The 27,595-nt window shown below is 44.6% G+C and overlaps 2 protein-coding genes across 3 annotated transcripts; both read left to right on the top strand.

Annotated features, from left to right (window-relative positions):
• Positions 1–4,736: 4,736 nt before the first annotated feature.
• On the top strand, positions 4,737–6,845 carry LOC103639239 (L10-interacting MYB domain-containing protein-like). The gene is made up of 2 exons (XM_020544183.2): positions 4,737–5,977; positions 6,051–6,845. The coding sequence occupies exons 1-2, from the start codon at positions 5,657–5,659 to the stop codon at positions 6,594–6,596; spliced, it is 867 nt and encodes a 288-aa protein (XP_020399772.1). The 5' UTR covers positions 4,737–5,656; the 3' UTR covers positions 6,597–6,845.
• A 2,992-nt stretch (positions 6,846–9,837) lies between these two features.
• On the top strand, positions 9,838–19,428 carry LOC100383513 (uncharacterized). 2 transcript variants are annotated; one of them, XM_008660659.3, is made up of 4 exons: positions 9,838–10,511; positions 14,971–16,799; positions 18,008–18,807; positions 18,973–19,428. In XM_008660659.3, exons 1-3 carry the CDS (start codon positions 9,923–9,925, stop codon positions 18,785–18,787), a joined length of 3,198 nt encoding a protein of 1,065 aa, XP_008658881.3. In that variant the 5' UTR covers positions 9,838–9,922; the 3' UTR covers positions 18,788–18,807; positions 18,973–19,428. The 2 variants fall into 2 exon arrangements, with proteins under 2 accessions (XP_008658881.3, NP_001169632.1); NM_001176161.1 differs by lacking the exon at positions 9,838–10,511 and adding an exon at positions 14,577–14,859 and having other exon boundaries at positions 18,973–19,361.
• Positions 19,429–27,595: the final 8,167 nt, after the last annotated feature.

Raw genomic sequence — 27,595 nt, 5'->3', positions numbered from 1 at the left:
GAGCGAAACGACCGGTAGCTAGCTCTATCCCGTTGATCTTGCTTGACAACAAAAACAAGCACGCTTGATATGTCGATTACCTGTGGTCCTATATATATATCCTGTGTGTACTAGCTCCGTTAGTTCTTATATATTTGACACTCTGCATAGTTCATTTATTTTTTTAATAAAAAACGTCAAACAAAAAAAGGAGAGAGTCCTACTTAATTACTTCTCGTGATGGATTCACATGTTATCACAACAACTCGACTGCTAGACCTCGCAACTGTTGCGACATCGCATCGCATATATTCGTTCGCGTCACAAATAACTAAGCCACGGCGCTGTGCGTCCAAGAAGAAGATCTATGGAGTAGTTTCCTTCGTTCTAGCTCACTTCATCGCCTCTGCTCTGCTACTACAGCCATGCACACCCACGTCAGAAGAACAGAAGAAGTTTCTGACAGTACATGGCTTTACAGTTTACACTGACGCGATCACGCGGTGTCCTGTGCGTCTCTACGTTTGTAACTCCAAATATATATAGCGAAAATATATGGTTGAATAACTTAATTAACTATACTATAGCTACGTTCCCAATACATTTTACGCTCAACGCAAAGGAAAAAAAATATATACTGCACAATATATACATCTAACAGTTGAAACTGTAGCTAAGAGGGTGTTTGGGTCGGTTCCAAGTTCCACCTCGAGAGTTTATAATATTAATTTAAATAGTTTAAAAATATTTTTAATCTAGATAATAAACCAAAACTGATTTATTTAAATGTCTTTTAAATGTTTATAGGTCTAGCTCCACGATTTTCTAAAACACATAATGACTTGCTCCATTAGCTTCACCAGGTTTTTCTAAAGCTAGAGATGTTGCAAACACGACCTAACTTTGACACTAGTTGAATTTCTCCCCATAATTTCAGTGGTAAAAAAACATGAAGTGGGAGAGAGAGAGAGAGAGAGGTGAGACGAGATGGTCCAGAATCCAGAGTGTCTCCTTTTCGCTGTGCGTGTAGAGCTGGCTGCGTCGCAGAAGCACATGACGCAGGGCTCAAACAACACTGATGAAAAAGGAACGTATGTCCAATGCCTTTGCTCGCTTTCTCCTCTCCAGTCTGACACGATGGGCGGGTCTGCCTCCCTAGCTGCCTTGCGCCCTGACCCATGGAACATTTCTCTGCTCTGCAATCAGAGGAAGGCCAGGTAGGCGCCGAGCCTTTGGGGGCACCAATACCATGCATGCCTGCCGACCGAGCACCGGGAACTGTATGTAGCTTGGCATGTGACTATCCATCCAATTGCATGGGAAAGCCGGACAACTCACACACACAGTTCGCTGCAAAAGCGGCGGCTCCAAAGACGCAGCGATGTGCTGTCGCCAACGCCAAGCGAGCGAGCGAGGGACTGGGACTGTTTCGTGCCACGAGCACAGAAATGGCTTTGGTTTGGTGCCCACAAGAGCGGTTTCGCCGACACTGTAATCCAGTCTCTGCGTTGCGTGCATAGAGCTTCGTCGTTGTTTCAGCACAGCACCCCCAGTTTTCCCCCCGTGTGATACTGATCCTAGCCGTCAAATGATTGAGCGCTTAAGTTTCCCCTTCAATCGTTTCTTTACAGGATAGAAGAATGGACCTTTTTTATTCTTAAGTATAACATAAACATCTGGAGAGTCGAGATAAAACAATGACCATACATGAACGCTGTAACACTGATCCCAAGAGAATCTTTCGTAAGGGTGTATATAATACTATTTAATAGAGGGTCTTTTGAGTAGTCTTTAGAGGTTAACTAAAAAATTACAAGAGACAAACTATTTTTATCTCTACACGATTCTTTATAAACATGGTCTGTTAACTGTATTTATGATTTAGGGGCTCAAGTCCATACAACTTCTTTATTATCTTTTGTACTTAGAAAACTATTCCACCGTTTTAAGAGTTATATATGATTTAAGACAAATAATCGAACTGAATCATTGCAGGAGCTGCCCGCGCGCGTCGCTGTTCTGTTCTGTTCTGCTCATGGGTTATGTGCGTCCCAAAGGCACGGGGGAAACCAAATGAAAATGCAGGGCAAAGTGTTCTTCGATAGATTACTTCACTGATTGCTGCAGCAGGCTATGATGAACAGTGTTATCTTAGCCTTGACCTAATGCAGAATTAAACATTGATGCAAGAATCAGTGGGGGCGACGACGCCATCATTGCGCGGGATGGAGGAAATGGCTTCCAGCTCACTCTCCAAGGTCTGGAAGGCTGAAGGGAAGGGCTTTTCCAGTTCAGTAATGAGTCGCTCAAGAACATTTCTGATTTTATTATTTCACATGGTTTTCGGCGACATGGTACGAGGCTTCCGTCTGCTCAGACGTGCGTGCGTGCGTCCTGACACGGTAGCAGAGGAGGATGGAACATGATTTGTGGTCGATGGATCAGATGCACAAATTCACAGGAACACAAGATTCAGAACATCTGCTGCCCGCAACTACGAAACTTGGGGCTGAAATCTGAGGCAGGTTGCAAAATAGTCAGGAATTCTGCGGGCACATGTGCAAGAGCCCAAATGGCAAATCGTGACGGGCTGTCTGATGGAAGAAGCACGGGAATCTGGCCCAAATACTCTCCGCGCCAAACGCTGCCGCTCGGAAGACTGGAAATCGCGTGAAACGCCCATTCAGAGTGAGAGTGACGACGTTTCATTCGGCGTGATTGGTTGCTTTCTCGAAGCAGCCTGGCCGCTCGGGCCAGCTTCCGTTGAGCTGGCCGTCCAGAGACGGAAACAAATCATGTTTCCTGTGGGTCTGGCTCGGAGCGTTCTGCTACATCTCTCGGGCCAAATCAGCACATTTACCCACCAACCAAACAAACAGATATACTTTGGATACGTAGATGCAGTAGATATATGTACGGACAACCAAACAACCGTAAATAAAAAACTGCTGCATGCGGGAATGCATGCGTCCGCTCAGACAGGCTACCAATCATGTACATTGCGGATCCCGTGCGCGGGCTTCGCCTTTGCTCAAGCTCGGCTCGTGATCCCGTCGATGCTTTGTTAGCACTCGTTAGAGGCTTCTAGAATTAGTAGCATGAAGAGCATGTAGAGGAGGGAGACGAGAGATGGGGACGCACAGAACCCTCTGTATATTATTCCCGCAAATCAGAGTACAACAGAAGATACTATAAAGATAGAAGAACCAGTAACATGAGAGGGAAGGAGAGGAAACCGATGAGAGTAATGGAAAATGAAGACTTCAGTTTATAAATTGATTCTTTGATAATTCTTCATAACTTAAACTTGTCTCCTTTTATAGCTGAATATACCTGATTGCCACCTGTTAAAGGTCCCACGTGACAGTATGCTGACATGCTTCCTCTTTCTCCCACCAAATCTTCCCTTTTTCCTTCGTCTCGCGCGCCCAAATCCTCCCTGCGGACATATCCCGCCCTTCGCGTGGCCGTCCAACTGTGGCCGGCCGCCCGGGGAACCTCCGTCTGTGGCCGTCCGTGTGCAGCCGCCCGACGCCCGATGCGGTTCCTGTCGTCGTCCACACCTGCGGCCCGACGCCCTCCGCCAGACGGCCTCCGCCTGTCGCCATCCACACCTGCGGCCCGACGCCCTCCGCCTGTCGTCGTCCACTCCTGCAGGCTGCAGCTCGACGCCCTACGCCGGACGGCCTCCGACTGAGCTATGGGCAAACTGAACTAGTGGCGTTAACTGGTTGAAAAACTGAACTAGTGGCGAAGCTGATGGCCTGAGTAGTACTGCGGCTGTTTGGTTCAGCTTCCGGGCGGCTTCTGGCCGCCAGAAGCAGAAGCTGGAGCCAAACGCGCCGCTTCTCGCGCCGCTTCTCCACCACGCGCTTCCGCTGGAAGCCGTCCGCGCACTTAACGCCTGAAGCGCCCGTCACTTGGCTTCGGTTCGAAGCCGCGCCCACTTCCCTAGGGTTGTAGCCCACGCGACGCTCCCCCGCAGCCGCCAAGCCATCGCGCCGCCGCCGCGAACCCATCGCGCCGCCGGCGTTCCGTCTCCTCCCCGCATCGTGGTACGTACGGCGAACCTCCGCCGCGCCGGTGTGATTTATCCTACGACGCGTCTCATTTCCATCTTCCGTAGGTTCCGCGCTCCGAGGACCCAGCCTCATCCCCGTCGCGAAAGAAGCTCTCCCCCCGTCGTCGTCGTCGCAGGTACGACCTCTCTCCTCGGTCCGTGTACCATCTCATTCACCACCGCCGCAACTGTCGTTCATTGACAGTAAACAGTTGGTAGGGTTGCCGCACCTAAACCGGCGCCGTGGGTCCGTCGTGAAGCTTCCTCTGCTCCACCCTTTGCGTCGTCATCTGCACAGGTACGGTGGTGCTCGACTCGATCCAAACCCTCGCCTCCCCCTTCCGGTAGTGTAGCTAGGGTTCGTCGTACCCTTTAATTGAGTACACGGCCGCCTAATCTGCAGTTAATTCATTGGACGAAATAGGGTATCGATGGTTGCACTAGCTAATTGTATGTCCAATGTTGCCTGCAGTTTGCCCTTATCAACTCGCTGTCTTCGTCTTAGGTTCCAATTTGCAGTGCAAGCAAGGTACTCTCATACACATTAGTACTTGTTCCAGGACTAGTTCTTTGTTTGTTTCGCACAATACAGTTTACGAAAATCATGTTTATGTGATGTTCAGATCTCGGGGTGTTACCTGTTTGTCTCTCTGTTGCATCACAGAATCTCCACTCCAACGAAGGTGATGTTCACATTTAATTATTTTCCCCTTCTTATCATTACCATTGTGTATGTTAAGCAGTAATTGTTCATATGTTCACGTTTTTTGTTTACTCCATTCAAACTGTGTTTGTAGTGTCAAAAGTACAGAAGTTAGTAGTAAATGTTTGGTATAGCCTAGGCACTGGAAAAGTAAGCCAAATTTGTGTACATAGTCCCCATGTCTGCTATACTAACGACCTAATAAATCCACATCAGATGGATTCAGCTGACTCCATAGCCGACAAGGCAATTGGAAGGATGCAAGAGATTTCGGACAAGATATTTTCCGTAGCGAGGGAAACAATCCGTCCTGGGCGCGGATTGACCTCATTTGATGCTACCAAACTACGTGTAGCTTTGGAGGAGATAGCTTGCATGCTGGAGCAAGACTCTCTGGTGTTGCAAGAGCATTTGGACATCGTGAACAACTTTAACATCCCGGTTGACAGCAGCTATGAACCTTCTACCTTGTCGTCACCACCCCCCTCTGACGACGACCTGACTCCACATTGGGACTTTGCTGAGCATTTCCAAAACTTCTGGGGGGTTGAATATGACTCCGATCAGATGCCTTCGTTTAGTGACAACGATGTTTAAGGTAGAAGGGAGTGAACCTTGGAGTTAGGTGTTTGAATAACATGGTTGAGTCCGTTAGCTTTTGTGCACTAAGTGCGTAGGGAAACAGGGAATCAGTTAGTTCTTTTGGTTCATGGGCTCGTGTACATGTGTTCCCTGTCATTTTGTCTCCAGTACCAGTTTATTTATGGTTCTCGTTGTGTAATTATGCAAATTGGAATCTTAGTACTTATGGTATTATGTGAACATAATATGGCCAGTATATTCTTCATCTTTGTTGTTGTTTTTAATCCGAAAACAGTACGGATTTTGAACACTATACACTTCTTATGCACTAGATGGACAAGTCCGGCAAAGTTATTGCAAAGTGGGATAGTAGAGCAACAAAAATTTACACAGAAATTTGTGTAGAAGAGGTAAATGCTCGGAACAGGCCACAACAATTCCTAAATGCCGAAGGGTATGCTAACCTCATAAGGAAGTTTAAGGAACGCACTGGGCGCACTTACACCAGGGATCAAATGAAGAATAGGTGGGATTCGTTGAAGAGAATGTTCACCCAGTGGAAAACTCTGAATGATAGGGCTACAGGTCTTGGTCGAGACCCTCATACTGGTTCAATCAGTGCCCCAGATGAGTGGTGGGCCAAGCAAAATGAAGTAAGTTCATCTTTGTTTTCGTAGAGTAACATTAGTATTGGCCATCTAAAAGTAGGACTACGAATTGGTGCAGGCAATGCCAGGCTGTATTATGTTCAAAACAGCCCCCCTAGAGAATGAGGACGAGCTAAAGGTTATGTTTGGACCAATTGTGTGCACAAATGAAAGAACCCTGGTGCCCGGCGTCGAGGATGCTAATTCTTCTTCTGATGATCATTTGGAATACACTTTAGGTGGGGGTGAAAACAGCACACCTGACCCCTGCACTAATGCTACTGGCAAGCGTAAGTTGCGACATGATTCCCCTAAACCAAAGAAGAAAAAAGATTCGAGGGAAGAGTACATGAAAAGACTTGTGGCGGCTTTTGAGTCCCGCTCAGTTACCACAAACAAGTCTATTACCTCTTCTGACAATGACCCGGTTCGCTTAGAGATTAAAAAGCAGCTGATGCAAGTGAAGGAAGATGGATCACCTGAAGGGAGCGAAATACATTTGTTTGCCACGCATCTTCTGATTCATAAGAAGTATAGAGATGTTTTTGCAAACTTGGAGACAAAGGAAGGAAGAATCGCTTGGCTTCGCAATGCTTACGAGTTAGAAACTAAAAAGAGCAACTAGCAGGTGGACGTCGGACAACTGAGTCGTACATGTTTACTATTATCGTTGGTTGTGTTTGTCATCGGACACCTTCAGCCGTATTTGTTGAGTATGTCAGTTGTGTCTGCTTAATGAGTCCTGTCGTGTCAGTTTTCGTTAGTATCATTTTCGCTTTGAAACAGTTTTCCACAAATTCGAGTTGAACATGTATGACAATAATCAGAGTTGTAACTTTGTTACCTATGTGAATCTGTGAACAATTTCGTATGACTGTAAACTGTTCGGCTTCTTTAATATGTGTTTATAAACTGTGCTTACATATGTAATTGTAGCTCTTGGTTGTCTGCATGCAGATGTGTGACCGTTTTGAACACACATCTGATGATGACAAAGATGCACACACATCTGATGATGAAATGGATGCACACACATCTAATGACGAAACAGATGCAGAATTGCTTGTTGCTCTTTATGCTGTTGATATTTGGGGCGGTCATTTCAGTCGGGCTCCTAGAAGAACATTGGTCGAATCTGGTATTCAATGGGTACAAAGAACGTTGGAGATTAGTAACGACTGTTATGACATGTTTCGGATGCGAAGAACTGTTTTTCGACGATTGCATGACACATTGGTACAAAATTATGGGCTGCTGCCAAGTAGGGGTGTCAGTACTATGGAAGCTCTTGGCATATTCTTGTGGGCATGTGGGGGACCACAATCGTTTAGGCAGATCAGAAATAAATTTGGTCACTCATTGGAAACAATTAGCCGCAAGTATAGTGATGTCCTTAATGCACTTTATAAGATGTCATCTGACACAATCAAGCCAAAAGACCCAAATTTTGTGGAGATTCATCAACGTTTGCGAGATGCGAGGTTTTGGCCACACTTCAAGGATTGCATTGGCGCAATAGATGGTAGTCACTTCCCAGCGGCAGTGCCGGCTTCGGAACAAGCGAAATATATTGGCCGACACGGTTACACGTCGCAGAATGTAATGGCGGTATGTGACTTCGATATGAGGTTCACATTTGTGGTGACAGGATGGCCAGGTTCCGTACATGACACAAGAGTACTACATGATACTTTAATTACTTATGCGGACAGGTTCCCCCATCCACCGGAAGGTATAAAAATATTTTGTTCATTAGTATAGTACAGTAATATTTTATGGCATATGTCCGTAACATTTGTATTTTGATTGTATGCAGGTAAATACTATCTTGTCGATTCGGGTTATCCAAATAGAAAGGGGTACCTTGCACCTTATAAGGGTCAGAAGTACCACGTTACGGAATGGCAAAATGCGAGGCAACCTATTGGGAGTAAAGAAGTTTTCAACTATGCGCACTCATCGCTGCGAAATGTTATTGAGCGATCATTTGGGGTGCTAAAAATGAAGTGGAGAATTCTATTAAGTCTCCCTTCATTTTCGCTTGAGAAACAATCGAAGATAATTATTGCATGTATGACACTGCATAACTTCATTAGAGATAGTGCTCTACACGATAGAGATTTTGATGACGTAGGACCTAATAGCCTAAGTCATGTTCTACCTGCAGGTGAGAGTAGTACTAGCACATCTGATGAGTTAGACATGAGTGATTTTCGAGATGCAATTGCAAATGCATTAGTGTCGTAGTTAACTTAGTGCAGTTGTAACGGTACTTATGATGTAATCAACTCCACTAATTAGTTTGTTATTACCTTTATCTGCGTTATGGGTTTCATTTTTTCGTTTTTTTCTAAGAGAATCTGCAATTTGAGAATCTGTATCCAAACACGTAGATTCTGACGAACAGCTTTTCTGCACAGCTGCCGAACCAAACACCTAAATTCTAACCACCAGCTTTTCCCAACAGCCAGCTTTTCCCCACAGCCAGCTTTTCAGAAAAGCTGGCCAGAAAAAAGCCGAACCAAACACGCCCACTATGCCAAACTGCTATACTGCTACTATGCTCCAAAAAACAATTCTACCGTGAAAATTCTTGTCAGACTGAAAGCCATTGTGGTCCAATCCGAAAGTGAGAAACAATGAATCTGAAAGCGTGAAACTGAATGCATAGAAAAAGGTGAAACTGAATGCATGAAAGAGTGAAACTGAATGCTTGAATTATTTTATTTGTGTGAAACTGAAGCTGACAGTGTGTAACTGAAACTATCTGTTGCAGCTGAATTAATTCTTTGGTGTGAAACTGAAACTGAAAGCGCAAAACTGAATGAGTGAATTTTTTAAGACGTTTGCTATGTATATATACAGGACACTAGTGCATCTCATTTCCATTCCGTGTGCTACCACAAGATGTCCGATGATGTGCATCCATCCAACAGTTCTGTTGTTAGGCTACAAATATACATGTCACACCTGATCATAGCAGTTTGTACAATTTCAGTGCACTAGTGAGCTCAGAAAACCATGAAATAAAACTCTCCATTGAGAGAGCGGATTTTTCATTAATCCCAAAACTTATATGGCATCCTTGAAAACAGTGTTGCGAAACCCTCCATTGATTAGTGCTCCCAAACAAGAGAGCGATTTTCTTCGAACAACTTTCCACCTCATGCTAAACCCATTTCTAAGTTGGATCAACTTTTACGGCGAGAATTTGTCTCGATCTAGTTCTATACTTAGGGGTGATAATATATTCTAAATTTTATACTAAAATTTAAGAATCGAATCAGATTATGATCGAACTATATTTATATTCATTTTTGAACTAAAATTAATTAATGACTTAAATAAATTATAAAGAAATATTTGGATCGTGATTCGTTAACACACCTATCTATACTGCATAGACTCGAATTACAAATGTGCACGATATAAGATAAATTATCGACTTCGTCCAATCGAACCACAATGTCAGAAACAAACTAAATGTGCTCAAAGACATTTTGGACCTTTCGTGTGCCAGTAAATGGAAAAAGGATTTTCAGATGACATAACGGAGAAAAATGTCAATGGAATCATCATGTGAACCTTATGAGTGTCAAATCTGTGAAGTCTATATTCGTAGTGTCAAATACACGAAGCCTCGTGTTTGGAGTGTGAAAAAACCAAATTTCTCATATTACATAAAGGAATAATTATATCTACATCATTAAAAGATTATAACTTTAAATATATACTATTGCCTACATATGTTATTAACATATGATAAGTGAGGTAGTAATGATATATATTTAAAATTATAATTTAATGTTACAGATCCAATTTTTTTCATACATAAATTATGTGCACACGACATGTTCCCATATTCAAAACACGATGTTGACAATGCTACAATATATTTTTTTCTTCAACGAGGTATACAAACCATATTCCGTGAGCAAAAATTGAGGCGACATGAATGAAAAACGATTCGTCGTCGCTCTCTCCCAAACGTTGGTTCGAACCGGGACGAAACCCCAGTCCCCTATGCGACCGCGGCAAAGGTTCGACCGCCGCATCAAACACGCAATCGCCGCCAGCTCGGTCTGCGGCCCCGCACCGGTGTTCTACCGTTTGGATGCCAAGGTGAACGCCGGCCGCCATGGCCTCCATCGAGCCCCGCAATCCTACGCCGGCAGAACACCGGTGCGGGGCCGCGGCCGCCGCTCACCAACCGGCCCGCGACTTCCTCGCCCACCGCGACGGCGTCGACAAGCTCCTCAAGATCTTCCGCTACGCCACGCCCCTCGCACTCGCCGCTGGGGCCCCGGCGCCTCCGCCCGCCTCAAGTCTTTCGAGTCCAGCGTCGTCCTCAGCCGCAAGGGTTTCCGTCTCGGCAAGTTCGTGCAGTCCCTCCGCGCCCACCCGCACCTTCCCCCGGCGCTTGCGCTACTCGCCTACGGCAGTGAGGGCGTCTACTACTTCGTCGAGCAGTTCGTCTGGCTCGCCAAGGCCGGGATCCTGCCTGCGCACCTGCTCGCCAAGTTATTGTTGAAGCCTGAAGGTACACAAGTTGTAGATAACACATCATATGATGAAGTAAAGCTCTGATTAAAGCGATAAAGTATATCTGCTGCTGCTGTGTATGATTGCGTTCAGATAAATGGTCTTGCTTTTCTCCAACTCTTCATCTTCATAGTTCTCAAATCAAAAGCATTGTGCCTGAGGCTCACCTGCAACCTTGAGCTATCCATGTCAATTTAATTTGGAGCACCAAGATGCACGTTGGTTCTCCAAATATCAAATTAGTCATCACAATTTGCTTCTCATGCACAAAAAGAAGAAATACACAGTACATTCACACTTCCTAATCTTAATAAGGAATAGTTTGCAAATTGGGTAACAAAACCCTGGAGCTTATGTAATCACAGTCTGGCACATCATCATGAAATAAAATATCTATATGCCCAAGTGCAAGTAAGGTATAAAAATGATGAAGGATTGCTTAAAACTAAATCAGTGACATAGACTTGCCAGTAGTAGGAGGTCCAATCTTGAATAATCGAAACATCATTCAGCTATTGGCTCTTATTATTTCAGGTCAAAATAGAAATTAAATTTTGTTTGTATGGGCGATTGCCATCTATTGAGTTAGGCTACTTCAATGACCTGGAAAGAATGGTGATCAGCGAAAAAAAGAACTTCAGGAGTTGTCTAATTGCAATCAATCAATGTAGGGCAGTATTTGTTCATTACATGGTTTTTAAGGCATCACCTAGGCGTCCAGGCTCTCAAAAACTCTGGGCATTCACCGTCGCCATGCAGAATGAGACACAGAGGAAGGAAGGATGGAGAGGAAGATGAGGGAAAGCGTTCCGGAGTTGATTTCGTGGGAGAGCGGGCGTCGATCTGGATGGGGAAACAGCGGCGGTGCTGGAGGGAGCTTGAAGGAGAGGGTGGCGGCGCTGGATGAGCGGCGGCGACGGCTTTGGAGGGAGCTCGAAGGGTAGGGGAAGCGCTGGAGGGAGATCGAAGGCGTGGGCGGCGGCGCTTGAGCTGGAAGCAGGGCAGCGCATGAGGGAGCAAGGCGACGACTTGAAGGAGCAGCAGAGCAGGGCGGCGGCGTGAGGGATAGATGAGAAGTAGGTCAAGACATGGATAGGAGGGATGGGCATATGTGCTGGTGGGCTGTCTAAGAGCAACTCCAGTAGTTCTCTAAAATACTCCCTGAATCAATAATTTAGATAGTTAACCTAAAAACTCATCTCCGACAGCTCTCTAAATGAACTTCCTAAATTTAGTCACTTCTCATCTAACCTTATTTCCTACCTACATTTAGCAACCACTTACCAACTCCCGAAACATAAAATCTGGCACACTTCTTTTGTTTGGACGTCTTTTCCACATTCTGAGCCCATGCGTCAGCTGTCGGTGATGCACAATTGCAGCACCTAGTAAGTTAGAGATTAAACAATTAATAATGTAATAGTTGCACATGCACAGGTCGAGAATAAACAATTGTGGCAACAAATCAAAAGGACAACACAGCTCACCATGTTGAATCAGTTTGCTGACGAGGTCACAATTTTGAGATCGAGTTGCAGAAGCGAGATGAAAACAAAAGGAAAAATGGCTAATCCCACTCAAATTGGTGATATGACAAGTTTTAACATATTTAGGAAGTAATATATAGATAACTGTTGGAGGAGATAAGTTTTTTTGTTTCCTATATTATTTGAGGACTTGCTAAATCTCAGATTTAGGTAGTAGAAATATACATAACTATTGGAGCTGCTCTAAGTGGGCTGGCATGCCTTTTTCTCCCTTCTCCCTCCCTCTCTTTTTTTCTTTTTCTCCCTTCTCCCTCCCTCTCTTTTTTTCTTTTTCTCCCTCCATCCTGCTGCCATTTTATTGCTTCATATGATAATAAGGCGTCACCTTGCAGTATATAGCAGTATATGCACTATGAAGTTTGCTCAATTTTAACTCTGCTGTTAAGATGGTCTGCTGCTATGGTCAGGGTGTTGCTGTGGTGGGTGTTGGCAACTAGGGAGTTGTAAGTGCTTCAAGGTACTGCTGTGCAGTGGCCTTTTTTTCGTATTATTGTAAAACACATTCGTCATTTAAATGTTGCAGGGATGATTCAGCGCATTTACCTTTTCTTTGGGATTCTCTTCACCATATTTTATTGAGACAAAACTTCCATGTTTGATTGGATGGCTAAGAAATCTGTATCCTTGTTTGCTCTTATTATTCATGCGAATATTGTGTTATGTGTAGCCAGGTAGGGTCATATTAGTGTGTTTTGTTTCCAGCAATAGCTGAGTAGGTTCAGCTTAATGTTATTCTAAGTATGTCTCTGTATTTTTGTGTTATAGCCTTATAGGTGTACTTAACAAATGAAACAATAAAGAGGATGACATTAATGAAAGGTTTGATTAGTAAGTAATGTATTACTATTTTTCTTTGTTGAATTCGATACTCTGTATTTACTGTTTGCCAAGCAGCCCACATTTTTTTATATCTGCTTGTTGCTTATGCCTATATTGAGGGGCTGTTTGGTTACATGGAACTGAACTTTAGTGCCTCTCTTTTAGTCCCTAAATTACTAAATATGAGGACTAAAAGGGAATAAATCAGATTTCCTCCCATCTCTTTTAGTCCTTTTTTTTTTGATAATTTAGGGACTAAGGGACTAAAGTTTAGTCTCATGGAACCAGATTTGCTTTATTATTACTACCTATTAAGGCCCTATTTGGGATAGCTTCAGCTCCAATAAATTTGGTAGAGTTAGTGGAATATAGGTCATTAGGTGCTTAAAAAAATCATGGAGTTGGAGCTGTAAAACTTTAGAAGACATTTAGATAAGTCATTTTGTTTATTATTTAGACTAAAAATATTTTTAAAATTATTTAAATTGATATTATAAACTACAGCTTCACGCTGGAAGCTGGAGCTGGAGCCATCCCAAATACCCTAAAAACATATCCTGCGCTCCAGCTGCCTATAATGAATTCAATACTTTGTATTTACTTTTTGTTTTTTTAGGGTCTGCTTATACTGATCGGACAGAGAATTAATTTCTTTCATAATGATCTGCCTTCCTTGTGATTTCTATTGATGCATTCCAAATCTGACAGATCATGGCTGCAGTTATATGCCCCTGTCACAAAATGGATTATGGTTGTGATTGAGGTTTTTATCTACTGTACCATTTTTAAAATAGAAGATGAACTTATCTACTCTTCTCAAAACTCAAAAAGCATATTCTCTCAAAAAAAAACTCAAAAAACATAGTGAAAACAAACGACCTTTTTAACTAACCATTGCTAGAAAATATGACTAGAAACCTGGTTCTTGCCTGACAATATAGCCCACGTGCCTGACAGTATGCTCATTTTGTGGTAGTATAAAATGCATTCATGTTTGTACAATTCCCCGTTTTATAGACCATTACCACAACCTTGGAGCCTCCCAGTCTATTATCCGATAACCTTCAAACTCAAACATCGGCTCTGCAATTCACATGTCAGCGGCAAGGCTATCACTGTTTTGTTTTCAGTTCTAGCCTTCTAGGTCTGGTTGGGGACACACGGCTATTCTTGTTTGCTACCTGAACTTTGTCGTTGGCTTAAAAAAAAAGCTCGGGATATATACACACTGAAAAGAGTAAATCCTGGTGCTGTCAAACAACCGCGGGGCGGGGACCAGCGTCAGGAGACGGCAAAATTCTCATTTCCCTTTCGTCTCCACATCAGACTTCCCATCGAGTCACGGACACGTAAGGCACCACCACCACCACCAGGGCACGCCACTGAGCCGACTGGTTCGGCCGCGCGGCGACGCCATATGGCCGAACCCACCAAAAATCGACGGGGAAAACGCATCGGAATCGCCCGGTGGCCAAGCAAAAGTATGCGGGAAAAAAACGGCTGCAAATACCGCGGCGCAGGCGCTGCGGGCGGCGAGTCCAACTCCAAAACGGTCCAACGCCAACCCAACGGCCACCCCCACCGCACCGCGCACACCCACCCCTCTGACCCCCACGCTACGCCTACGCGTTTCGTCTCGTGAGGGGAGGGCGATGCGATAAAACCACCGCGTCCACCCCGCCCGCCCGTACCCGACGCGACGATGCTTCCCCACAACTCGAGCCCCTCGTAGCTTCCACCCGGCCCCCATCCGCGGCCTCCCTCCTCCGTTCCCCTTTCCCGTTTTCCTCCTCCGCTTCCCGATTCAACTCGCAACGCCGCCGCCTTCGCTGACCCATGAGCGGGCGCGAGCCGATTTAGGCCCGCCGCTACAGAGATTTCGAGAGAATTTTTGGGCTAGCGGGGTGTGAACAGAAACTTGGTGCCCCGCTGCTCTGCCTTTTGTCGTCCACTGTTTCGCGTCAATTCTCGCGCGAAAAGGCAAGTTCCAGCTGATTTGGGGGAAATTCGGGTAGTCCCGGGCCGGGATCCGTCGATTTGGATTTGCCTCGGGGGGAGATTGAGTGCTGATTTTGTGGATTTGATGTGCAGGGATGGGCACTGGAGAGGGGTCGCCGCCGGCGAGGCGGGGCATCAGCGGTAGGCGCCGTCGATGGCCGGACGAGGACGACGACGAGTATGTGCTGGAGGAGGAAGAAGAAGAGGATTATGTGGAGGAGCTCTCCGCCTCGAGCGCCGGCGAGGAGGGGGTGGATTCAGACGCCGAGTACCAGGAGGCAGAGGAGGAGGACGAGATCGAGAAGCCGCGCCCAAAGCGACCAGCGAAGGGCATCACATCGAGCGCCGGCGAGAGGGGATTGGATTCAGACGCCGAATACCAGGAGGCAGAGGAGGACGACGAGATCGAGCCGCCGCGCCTGAAGCGACCGGCCAAGGGCAGCACATCGAGCGCGGGTGAGGAGGGGTTGGATTCAGACGCCGAATACCAGGAGGCAGAGGAGGACGAGATGGAGACGCCGCGCCCAAAGCGACCGGCGAAGGACAGCACATCGAGCGCCGGCGAGGATGGGTTGGATTCAGACGCCGAATACCAGGAGGCAGAGGAGGAGGACGACGACGAAATCGAGACGCCGCGCCCGAAGCGACGGGCAAAGGGCAGCAACAGAGTACGGAAAGGAAAGGTGGATCTGGCCGCCGCACGATCTCGACGCCGGAAGTATGAGGAGGACGAGGACTACGAGGAGGAGGTTGACGAAGACGACGAGGTGGAGGAGGAGTACCATGATGACCTTGAGGAGGTCGAGGAGGAGGAAGAAGTGGCACCACAGCGGCCGAAGAGCATTGTGAAATGCGGTGCCCGTGGCCGGAATGTGAAGCTGTCTCTGGCAGCGAAGCGATCTCATCAGCGGAAGCAGGAGGATGATGAGGATATGGATTTTGACCCAGAGTTGGATGACGAGGAGGTCGAGATAGATGAGGATATTGATTTTGATCCCGATGTCGATGGTGACGAGGAGGATGAGTATCAAGACGAGGAGGAAGAGGAACTGGTTCCTGCCCGTGCCAGAAAGGTAACTGTAAAGAATCCGGTGAAGCGAAAGTCCATTTCAAAGAGGCGAACACCAAAGAAGAAGAAGAAAAATAGGGGATCTAAGGTTTCTAGGCGGAAGGGGGCTTCAGCTAAAGTGAAGAAATCAGCACCTGTTAGGAGGCGGAGAAAGCGTTCAGTGATAGATGATTACGAGGATGAGGATGTGGATGATGACGATGACGACGACTTCATTGTCGACGATGAGGTCATTGTGAATCGGCACCCCAAGAAGAAGGCCAGGATAGGGAGTGGGAGGGAGACAGTGGTGGACCCTCAAGTATCTATTGAGGAAGAGACATGGCCAGACCTTGAGTCAGACTCATCGGACTTTGAGTTTGCGACGTCCGATGAAGAACCTAACAATGTTGAAACACCTGTAGCTGAGCAGACTACAGTCAGAAAAGGGAGGAAGAAGAGGATATCTGAGTCAGAGTCATCCTCAGATTCTGAATTTGTTGTATCAGGTAAGGAATTGGAAGAATTGAGGGAGCCTGAGCCTCCAAAGGCTGCACCAAATCTGCATGTGTCCTTGAGAAGGATTTGTATTACAAGGCATGGAGAAGGCAAGGGAAAGGAGAAACAGGAACAGGAGGAGGCTGGGAAGCCAATATGCGGGATCTGTCTCTCGGAGGAGCTGAGAGCTACTGTACAAGGTGTCCTCAATTGTTGCTCACACTATTTTTGCTTCGCATGCATCATGGAATGGTCTAGGGTTGAGTCGAGATGCCCATTGTGCAAGCAGCGGTTCACTACAATCACCAAGTCATCAAAGGTAGATCTTGGTCTTGGAGTGAGAAAAGCTGTAGTCAAGGTCGAAGAGCGTGATCAGGTAAAGTTTGGTGTTGTCGTGGTGGTTACATACTTTCTTCCCTCATTGTCTTTTGGGGTTAGAGACTTCATTTTTAATAAGAGTATAATCCATTTATATTGTTTATTTCATTGGTAACTTGCATACCCATGCTGTATTGGTTCATCACTAGTTTAGTACTCCCTCTGTTCTTTTTGTCGATGTTTAGTTTAAAAATGAACTAGCGAACGATAAATATTCGAGAACAGAGTTAGTTCAATTTAAATGAGATATTATGTGTCAAACTAAAGGCATTGTTATTTTGAAGTTGTGTAGGAATGTTTAATTATGAAAAGAAATGGATTAGGGCAAGATGATCTCATTTACTGATGTAGATTTTAACATGCTCATGCATGTGTGGCCTTTGGCAGTATATTGAACATTTGAACTTATCATATTAATTTTCCAGTACTTTATTTCTTAATTTGTTGTTTTTTCAAGCTCTCTAAACCCACTCATGTTCTTCACATGGAATATTCTATTCTTGTCCTGTTCAACATATGTAATCCTTGTTAACAAGGCTACATCTCGCTTATCTGAGTGGACATGGTTGATTGTTTCAAAAAGCTACTTGTTGCTGCTTTGTCTAAAAAAAACATTAGCAATGAAATCTGTAGTCCCAAGCAAGTTGGGTATGCTAGAGTTGAAACCCAGCAATCGAACATATATTTTGTTGTATATCTGGTAATACTTCAGAATATATGTTCAATTGTTGGGTTTCAACTTATCCTGCTAGCCAACAATTGGACAATTATAAAAAAATAATACAAAAATAGTAGTACTGAAGCTCAAGTATTAAGTCACGATTTTCAATTTTTCATGTTCTTCTATCTTGTATTAATTCCTATAATGCCAATTAAAAAGGATTTCATGGCCGTTGCACTTAATACTGAACTTTTTTTTAAAAAATAAAGCCCAGCTAACATAGGTTGTACATTAGGAGAAATAGGCACCTGCACTGCACACCAGTTATGCTTTATAATGAAGTTACAAAGATGCTGTTTTGTTGCTATCTGAAAAAGGTCATCAGCCCAACATTTGATATATGATAATTTACACTGCAAACTTCTATTTTCCTATTGTAACATCTTGAGTATTGGCCTGTTGTCTGTTGTCTGTTGGTAGTTCTAGTATCAAGTCTTGACTATTGTTTCTTTGGGTGTTATATACTCATCTCGCCTTTTGCACAGGTTTATCAGCCCACTGAAGAAGAAATAAGGCGTTGGCTAGACCCATATGAAAATGTTGTTTGTATAGAGTGCAATCAAGGTGGCGATGATAATCTCATGCTACTATGTGACATTTGTGATTCCTCAGCACATACTTATTGTGTTGGCTTGGGTAGAGAAGTGCCCGAAGGAAACTGGTACTGTGGAGGATGTAGACTCGGTGACGAGGGACCATCATATACTGGAATTCAGCGTACAGTAGCTTATGAAAGACAAAATTACAGAAGTCATGTCGGTAGTTCTGTAAGTTTTGGCATGGCTGTACCAGGCGGTACATTTGAAAGGCCGTCATCAATCAATCCTCGCCATTCTTTTCAAGGGATTGATCTAAATCTATCTCCAAGAGAGTTTCCCGGAGAATCACATCCTGCTGAATCACAAGTTTCAACTGATAGCGTATCAACTCCCACTGGAAGAGCTGGAAGAACTATTTCAGGAAGGCGTGAATTACAACGGTACATTCAGAGTTTGTTCAGACCAAGTCTACCTAGTAGACCAGACACGTACCACAATATTGCGCAGAACAGTGGTGGTGTATCAAGAAATGAACCGAACCGCTGGAACTTCCCTTCTTCATCAGAAGCAAACACATCACAGAATCTGCCTGATGGCATTCAGAACCATCACAGTGACCTTCCATTTGTTCAAGCTCACAGCAATTTTGCTCCATTTATGTCCCCAGATGGGGATGATTTCCAGCAAATTGAGGGTGTCAAGAGCAACCTCAGGAACATGCAGTAGAGCCCTTACGGCGTTACTAGGTAAAGTACCCCCTTCCCCCCCAATAAAAACGTGATATTTATTCAAATGGTATCTTTATGCTTCATTGACCTTTCTGTAAACTATGGTGCACGGTTTATGACTATGTTTGGTTTAGTCCTTAAATAAAGTCTTACTGGAGTTGACATATACTCTCTTTGTTTCAGAAGCTCGATTCTACCCTGTGAAGCTTACCAAGGGGGCAACATGTGCCGTTTTAATGGCTTGTGGAACTGAACATAACAAAAGCTTGTGCCTGTTGCATTCTCCCAGAAATTGATGTGGTTCGGCTCATTTGCGGAGATGTGATGTGGTCAACGATATAAGATACATGCTCTCTTTGTTTAAGTTTAGGCATTTTTTGTTGTCGTCATTCTTATTCATTCAGTCATTAAGCACAACCTCAGATTACACAGCGAAGGCATTTCTGAATGTCTTGATAGCTTCAAATTTATACATTGTAATATTGTGGTAACACCAATTTCATTAGGCTGACCATTCTTTTCCTCGCGAGATGCTCTTTTGCCTACTAGGAATGCTGATAACTGAGCTTCCCAGCCTCTTCTATAATCATATACCGCGCGGTGGCAAACTAGCCTCGTTCGGGTACTGGCTTTCTGTTCTATTAGCATACTGGTCTAGTGGATCAACCGAGAAAAGCTATCAACAATCTTAGTACTAACAATCTATGGTCTGAAGACTCGTCTTCTTTAAGTGTTTTGTTGTATAGCGCAGCTGCTTTTTGTACAGATGAATGTTTGTTCCATATTGCTTAAGTTTGTATCCAGTATCCCCTTCATATGCATGTGTTTATAGAGTTGTGGCCATTGTGCCTGGGTCTCCGGATTGTTCTGTGGTCCAAATGTTGTTGAAACGAAAGCAGCGGTAACCGGGAAGGCATCAGTTGGAGGACACTAAGGATTTGTTCGGTTGATCTGGATTTGTTCGGCGTCTCGATCGAAGAGAATTGAGGGGGATTAAATTCTCTTTTAGGGCTGGTTTGGTAACAAAGTTCGAAGAGGATTGAGGAGATTAAATTCTCTTTTAACAAAGAATTTTTATTTTTCAAAGAAAATTAGTTTATCAAAATAGAAATAATTTGGGAAAATAGAGTTTTCAAACCAGCTCTTAGGTCTTGTTTGGGTATTGTAGAATTTACCTCAACCCATATGTACGGAGTTAGTTAGAGTGTAAATTAAATTAATTTATACCCTAATTCACCTCAATATATGTATTGTGGTGAATACTAGAATATACAAACAGATCTTATTCAATTTTAACTAGGGAATGATTTAGTCTTATCTAATCTCTTTTGATCTGGACGCAACTGAACAAGTTCTAAGGGGATGTTTGGTTTGAAGAATGATGTGATACATTATGAGTCCATTTCATAAATACGGTGCAATGAACTAATTCTTTATTATCACTAATTATTAGTCTATGAGGAATAAAATAGTGATGGATTAACTCATTCTATTCCATAAACTAAGTAACAAATCTCATTACTCAAACCAAACATGCTGGCATGCTGTAATATAAGTTGTTGATTTCACTTGGTGTTGTGTCAACATCATACTTTGAACGCTAATTTTTGTGTAGAAATTCTTTTAAGGGCTAGTTTGGAAACCTGAATTTCCCAAGGGATTTCTATTTTCCCATGGGAAAATGAATTAATTTCCCTTGGGAAAATAGAAATCCCTTGGGAAATTGGGGTTCCCAAACTAGCTCTAATAGAAGTATAATGCAACCATTTTTTACACACACTAGAAAACTTTGAATTTTATAATGCCTTGAGCCTTATATCTGGTCAATGGCAACTGAACTGTTCTGGCCTTCTGGGTATTGGGTAAGGGTGGCCTTTCACCATGCTTGGCTCATACAGCCATGCTAAACTGTCTCTTGTCCATATGGAATTTAGTTTTTCTCTATCAATTTCTCTGAATTAGGTGGATTGTCAAACTGTTGCTCCCTATATTCCAAATTTTAACAGGATAATGGCCGGTCTAACATGGCTCGAGGCAGGTGCAACTTGTGCGCAGGCACCACAAAACAGTCTTCTAAGCCAGACGTGACATGTCGGCCCGACGTCTATTGGACCATTTTATGCTAAACGACGGATCTGACCATCTATACCCGTATGTGTGGATGTACGAGGACTAGGGCAGGGTTGGTACCTGCATAGATATAGTATCAAATTATCTACTGAGAATATATATGAGTATATTTAAGGATATACGGGTATGTCATTTATCGGGTAAAAACCCCATTTGTCCTCGGGTCCGCGAGCCAGTAAGAGCAAGGACAGTTCTAACGAACCACATCCAAATCACCTGATATGTTCCTGACTCATCTGAGAGGCGAACCTTAGGCTGACCTCTGGGTTCGGACGAGACAGAGACAGGAGGAGAGGGTCAGCCAGACCAGACAATGTCTCAAGACATTGGGGAGGATATGCAGAGTGATCGTACTATCGTCCCATACATGTCTCCATTGTTGCCCCATTTGGCACAACATGACAAAGGTAGGACTCACCCTTTTCTCTGGCTAAGCTACATACTCCTCAGAATCTGGAACAACTATAGCACCCACAACCCTCGTACGAGAAATAGAGGAAAATATGACAAAGGGGCTACGAGGTACGAGGGTCAGCAAAAGTAGAGGTTACGAATGAAACTTCCATAACGCGACCTATCTAGGGAGCTTACATCACCCTTACGGGCGGCACTATGCTACCAACTCCGGGGTGCCCCTCTGTCAAGATCGAGTACCATCGGGGTATGAAGCCCTGTACCCGTGTAAGTGAGAGCACCTAGAGGAGGGTGGGGGGGGGGGGGGGGTGAATAGGTGATCCTGTAAAACTTAAAAACTTATAGCCACAAAAACTTGATTAGGACTTAGCACAGTAATGCCAAGTGGCTGGAGAGGAGTCTTAACAAAACACAATAACCACAAGAGATCAACACAGAGATGGCACAGTGGTTTATCCCGTGGTTCGGCCAAGATCAACGCTTGCCTACTCCACGTTGTGGCGTCCCAACGGACGAGGGTTGCAATCAACCCCTCTCAAGCGGTCCAAAGACCCACTTGAATACCACGGTGTTTTGCTTTGCTTTACTTTATCCCGCTTGCGAGGAATCTCCACAACTTGGAGTCTCTCGCCCTTACAAAGATGTTCACAAAGAAGCGCGGAGTAAGGGAGGGATGAGCAACTCACACAAGACACAAAGATCACAGCAAATACGCACACACAAGACCCAGACTTGAGCTCAAGAGACTATCACGAGTTTCTCTCTAGAACGGAGCTCAAATCACTAAGAATGTCGAACAAGTGCGCAAGAACGAAGTGTGAGTGATCAACTATGCTCAAAGAATGCTTAGATGTCTTCTCTATGCGCCAAGGGGTCCCTTTTATAGCCCCAAGGCAGCTAGGAGCCGTTGAGAGCATTGTAGGAAGGCAATTCTTGCCTTCTGTCGACTGGCGCACCGGACAGTCCGGTGCACCACCGCACACTGTCCGGTGCGGATTTGTTTCCTTATTTGGCGAAGCCGACCGTTGCAGGTTCAGAGCCGTTGGCGCACCGGACACTGTCCGGTGCACACCGGACAGTCCGGTGCCCCCTTGTGACCGTTGGCTCAGCCACGTGTCACGCGCGGAATCCTCGGCCGACCGTTGCCCCGGCTGACCGTTGGCTCACCGGACAGTCCGATGCCTCACCGGACAGTCCGGTGAATTATAGCCGTACGCCGTTGATGGCTTCCCGAGACTGACGACTTCGCCTGTGAACGGCTCACTGGACAGTCCGGTGCACCACCGTACAGTCCGGTGATTTATACGGTACACCGCCATCGAAGTCCCGAGAGCAGCAAGTTCGCAAGAGCCAGCCTGGCGCACCGGTCACTGTCCGGTGCACCCAGACTGAGCAGACTTTGTCTGAACAAAGCCATCTCATTTCCAACTCGATTTTTTCTGTTTCCAGCACTTAGACACAATACATTAGTCCATAAAACAATGTACTAAGTCTAGAAACATACCTTGACATGATTTGCACTTTGTCCACCACTTTGCATAGATTAACACAAAAGCACTTGTGTTGGCACTCAATCACCAAAATACTTAGAAATGGCCCAGGGGCACATTTCCCTTTCAATCTCCCCCTTTTTGGTGATTTATGCCAACACAACAAAAAGGAACTAAAAGAAGTGCAATATCAATGCAAATGAGAACTCAAAAAGGTTTTGATTCAAATTTGGTATATATGGATCATACTTTGCCACCACTTGGTTTGTTTTTGCAAATCAACCTCAATTTCCTAACTCTAAGTCAAACACACTTGTAGAGACATAAAGAGAGTTGTTCCAATAGAAATTGATCACAGTATCAAAAACTCCCCCTATTTCCCATAATCAACCATTCTCCCCACAAGAGACCAACTTTTGACAAAAAGAGCCAATAAGAGTATTTTGACAAAACAAAAGCTCTATTCTATTATTTTCAAAATTCTCAAGTGGTAGCTGATCCATTTATTGCTTTGGCCTTATTTTCTCCCCCTTTGGCATCAAGCACCAAAACGGGATCAATCTTGGCCCTTAAACCCCATTGCCTCACCAAAATCTTCAAATGAGAATACAAAGGCAATACGAGTACACGAGATGAACTTGGAATAAGTTACCCTCTCATCGGAGTGCAGTGGAAGTCTTTCATGGTCCAAGTCCATCTTTTCCCTTTCAAACCTCCTTTGAGACTAAATTAAGCAAACTCAAGCACACGGTTAGTCTCAAAGGGTCAAGTTGTAGCACATCTCCCCCTAAATATGTGCATCACTTGCGAAAGGACTTGTGAGGTCCGGGGGGTGTTTGTACAACTTGAGCACCACAAGTAAACAACAAAATGCATAAGGAACATGATCAAAGGCATAAACACATGTATGCTATAAATCAATCCAAGTTCCGCGAATCTAGGACATTTAGCTCACTACACAGCCTGCAAAAGGTCTTCTCATCTAGAGGCTTGGTAAAGATATCGGCTAGCTGGTTCTCGGTGCTAACATAAAACACTTCGATATCTCCCTTTTGCTGGTGGTCTCTCAAAAAGTGATGTCGGATGTCAATGTGCTTTGTGCGGCTATGCTCAACAGGATTGTCCGCTATGCGGATAGCACTCTCATTGTCACATAGGAGTGGGACTTTGCTCAGATTGTAGCCAAAGTCCCGGAGGGTTTGCCTCATCCAAAGTAGTTGCGCGCAACACTGTCCTGCGGCAACATACTCGGCCTCAGTGGTGGATAGGGCAACGGAAGTTTGTTTCTTAGAGTTCCATGACACCAGGGACCTTCCTAAGAATTGGCACGTCCCCGATGTACTCTTCCTATCGACCTTACATCCAGCATAGTCGGAGTCTGAATATCCAATCAAGTCAAAGTTAGACCCCTTTGAATACCAGATCCCGAAGCAAGGCATAGCGACTAAATATCTAAGAATTCGCTTCACGGCCACTAAGTGACACTCCCTTGGATTGGATTGAAATCTTGCACACATGCATACACTAAGCATAATATCCGGTCTACTAGCACATAAATAAAGCAAAGAACCTATCATTGACCGGTATGCCTTTTGATCAACGGACTTACCTCCTTTGTTGAGGTCGGTGTGTCCGTCGGTTCCCATCGGAGTCTTTGCGGGCTTGGCGTCCTTCATCCCAAACTGCTTTAGCAAGTCTTGCATGTACTTCGTTTGGGAGATGAAGGTGCCATCCTTGAGTTGCTTCACTTGGAACCCAAGGAAGTAGTTCAACTCGCCCATCATTGACATCTTGAATTTCTACGTCATCACCCTGCTAAACTCTTCACAAGACTTTTGATTAGTAGAACCAAATATTATGTCATCGACATAAATTTGGCACACAAAAAGATCACCATCGCAAGTCTTAGTGAAAAGAGTTGGATCGACTTTCCCAACCTTGAAAGCATTAGCAATTAAAAAGTCTCTAAGGCATTCATACCATGCTCTTGGGGCTTGCTTAAGTCCATATAGCGCCTTAGAGAGCTTACACACGTGGTCGGGGTACCGTTCATCCTCGAAGCCAGGGGGTTGCTCCACGTACACCTCCTCCTTGATTGGCCCGTTGAGGAAAGCGCTCTTCACATCCATTTGGAACAACCTGAAAGAATGGTGAGCGACATATGCTAGCAAAATACAAATTGATTCTAGCCTAGCCACAGGAGCGAAAGTCTCCTCAAAGTCCAAACCTGCGACTTGGGCATAACCTTTTGCCACAAGTCGAGCCTTGTTCCTCGTCACCACCCCGTGCTCGTCCTGTTTGTTGCGGAACACCCACTTGGTTCCCACAACGTTTTGCTTGGGACGAGGCACCAGTGTCCAAACTTCATTCCTCTTGAAATTATTGAGCTCTTCCTGCATGGCCAACACCCAGTCCGGATCTAGCAAGGCCTCTTCTACCCTGAAAGGCTCAATAGAAGAGACAAAAGAGTAATGTTCACAAAAATTCACCAATCTAGAGTGAGTAGTTACTCCCTTGCTAATATCACCCAAAATTTGGTCGACGGGATGATTCCTTTGAATCGTCGCTCGAACTTGGGTTGGAGGTGCCTGAGGTGCTTCTTCCTCTTCAACTTGGACATCCTGTGCTCCCCCTTGATCACGCGCCTCCACTTGAGGTACCTGTTCATCATCTTGGGTTGGGGGATTCACCATCGTTGAGGAAGAAGGTTGATCTTGCTATTTTTGTTCCTGAGGCCGCACATCTCCAATCGCCATGGTGCGTATCGCGGCCATTGGAACGTCTTCTACATCATCAAGATCAACAACTTGCTCTCTTGGAGAGCCATTAGTCTCATCAAATACAACGTCGCTAGAGACTTCAACCAAACCCGATGATTTGTTGAAGACTCTATACACCTTTGTATTTGAGTCATAACCTAACAAAAACCCTTCTACAGCTTTGGGAGCAAATTTGGAATTTCTACCCTTCTTCACTAGAATGTAGCATTTACTCCCAAAAACTCAAAAATACGAAACATTGGGTTTGTTATCGGTTAGTAGCTCATACAAAGTCTTCTTGAGGAGGCGGTGAAGGTAGACCCGGTTGATGGCGTGGCAAGCCGTGTTCACGGCTTCCGACCAAAAGCGCTCGGGGGTCTTGAACTCTCCAAGCATCGTCCTCGCCATATCGATGAGCGTCATGTTCTTCCTCTCTACCACGCCATTTTGCTGTGGTGTGTAGGGAGCAGAGAACTCGTGCTTGATCCCTTCCTCCTCAAGGTACTCCTCCACTTGAAGGTTCTTGAACTCGGACCCGTTGTCGCTCCTTATCTTCTTCACCTTGAGCTCAAACTCATTTTGAGCTCTCCTTAGGAAGCGCTTGAGGGTCCCTTGGGTTTCAGATTTATCCTGCAAAAAGAATATCCAAGTGAAGCGGGAAAAATCATCAACTATAACAAGACCATACTTACTTCCTCCTATACTCGGATAGGCGACGGGTCCGAAGAGGTCCATATGAAGTAACTCCAGGGGTCTTGACATAGTCATCACATTTTTGGCATGATGAGAGCTTCCCACTTGTTTACCTGCTTGACAAGCTGCACAAGGTCTATCTTTTTCGAAATGCACATTAGTTAGACCTATCACGTGTTCTCCCTTTAGAAGCTTGTGAAGGTTCTTCATCCCCACATGTGCTAAGCGGCGATGCCACAACCAGCCCATGCAAGTCTTAGCAATTAAGCATGCATCTAGACCGGCCTCCTCTTTTGCAAAATCAACTAAATAAAGTTTGCTGTCTAGTACACCCTTAAAGGCTAGTGAACCATCACACCTTCTAAAGACAGACACATCTACATTTGTGAATAAACAGTTATATCCCATATTACAGAGTTGACTCACAGATAACAAGTTATATCCAAGCGACTCAACTAAGAACACATTAGAAATAGAGTGCTCGGATGAAATAGCAATTTTTCCTAATCCTTTCACCTTGCCTTGGTTCCCATCACCGAATATTATTGAATCTTGGGGATCCTTGTTCTTGACGTAGGAAGAGAACATCCTCTTTTCCCCCGTCATGTGGTTTATGCATCCGCTGTCGATAATCCAGCTTGATCCCCCGGATGCATAAACCTGCAAGGCAAATTTAGGCTTGGGTTTTAGGTACCCAACTCTTGTTGGGTCCTACAAGGTTAGTCACAATGGTCTTAGGGACCCAAATGCAAGTTTTATCTCCCTTGCATCTTGCCCCTAACTTTCTAGCAATTACCTTCTTATTCTTTCTACAAATAGCAAAGGAAGCATTGCAAGTATGAAAAATTGTAGACAGTTCATTAATTATTTTCCTAGGAACATGAACAATATTCTTTCTAGGCACATGATGAATATTTTCCTAGGATTATCTCTACCATGCACAACATGGGAACTAGAAGCAGTCATAGCATATGAATCATAAGCACAGGTTCTATATGCATTTCTATCATGATGAACATTCCTAGAATATTTCCTATCATGGTATAAGAAAGCATGGTTCTTTTGAATACTATTTGCCATAGGGGCCTTCCCTTTCTCCTTGGTGGAGATGGAAGCCTTATGGCTTGTTAAGTTCTTGACTTCCCTCTTGAAGCCAAGACCATCCTTAATTGAGGGGTGTCTACCAATTGTGTAGGCATCCTTTGCAAATTTTAGCTTGTCAAATTCACTCTTGCTAGTCTTAAGTTGAGCATTAAGACTAGCCAATTCATCATTCAATTTAGAAATTGAAACTAGGTGCTCACTACAAGCATTAACATC

The sequence above is a fragment of the Zea mays genome, chromosome 9 (genome assembly GCF_902167145.1).
Source record: "Zea mays cultivar B73 chromosome 9, Zm-B73-REFERENCE-NAM-5.0, whole genome shotgun sequence".
NCBI classification, from domain to species: Eukaryota; Viridiplantae; Streptophyta; class Magnoliopsida; order Poales; family Poaceae; genus Zea; species Zea mays.
This window is presented reverse-complemented; position numbering and strand designations above follow the sequence as displayed.

Coding starts and splice junctions, on each gene's coding strand:
- LOC103639239 (XM_020544183.2), top strand. CDS start 5,657: ATGGACAAGTCCGGCAAAGTTATTGCAAAGTGGGATAGTAGAGCAACA. Junction 5,978..6,050: donor GGTGGGCCAAGCAAAATGAA/GTAAGTTCATCT, acceptor GAATTGGTGCAG/GCAATGCCAGGCTGTATTAT.
- LOC100383513 (XM_008660659.3), top strand. CDS start 9,923: ATGAATGAAAAACGATTCGTCGTCGCTCTCTCCCAAACGTTGGTTCGA. Junction 10,512..14,970: donor GTTATTGTTGAAGCCTGAAG/GTACACAAGTTG, acceptor TTTGATGTGCAG/GGATGGGCACTGGAGAGGGG. Junction 16,800..18,007: donor AGGTCGAAGAGCGTGATCAG/GTAAAGTTTGGT, acceptor CCTTTTGCACAG/GTTTATCAGCCCACTGAAGA.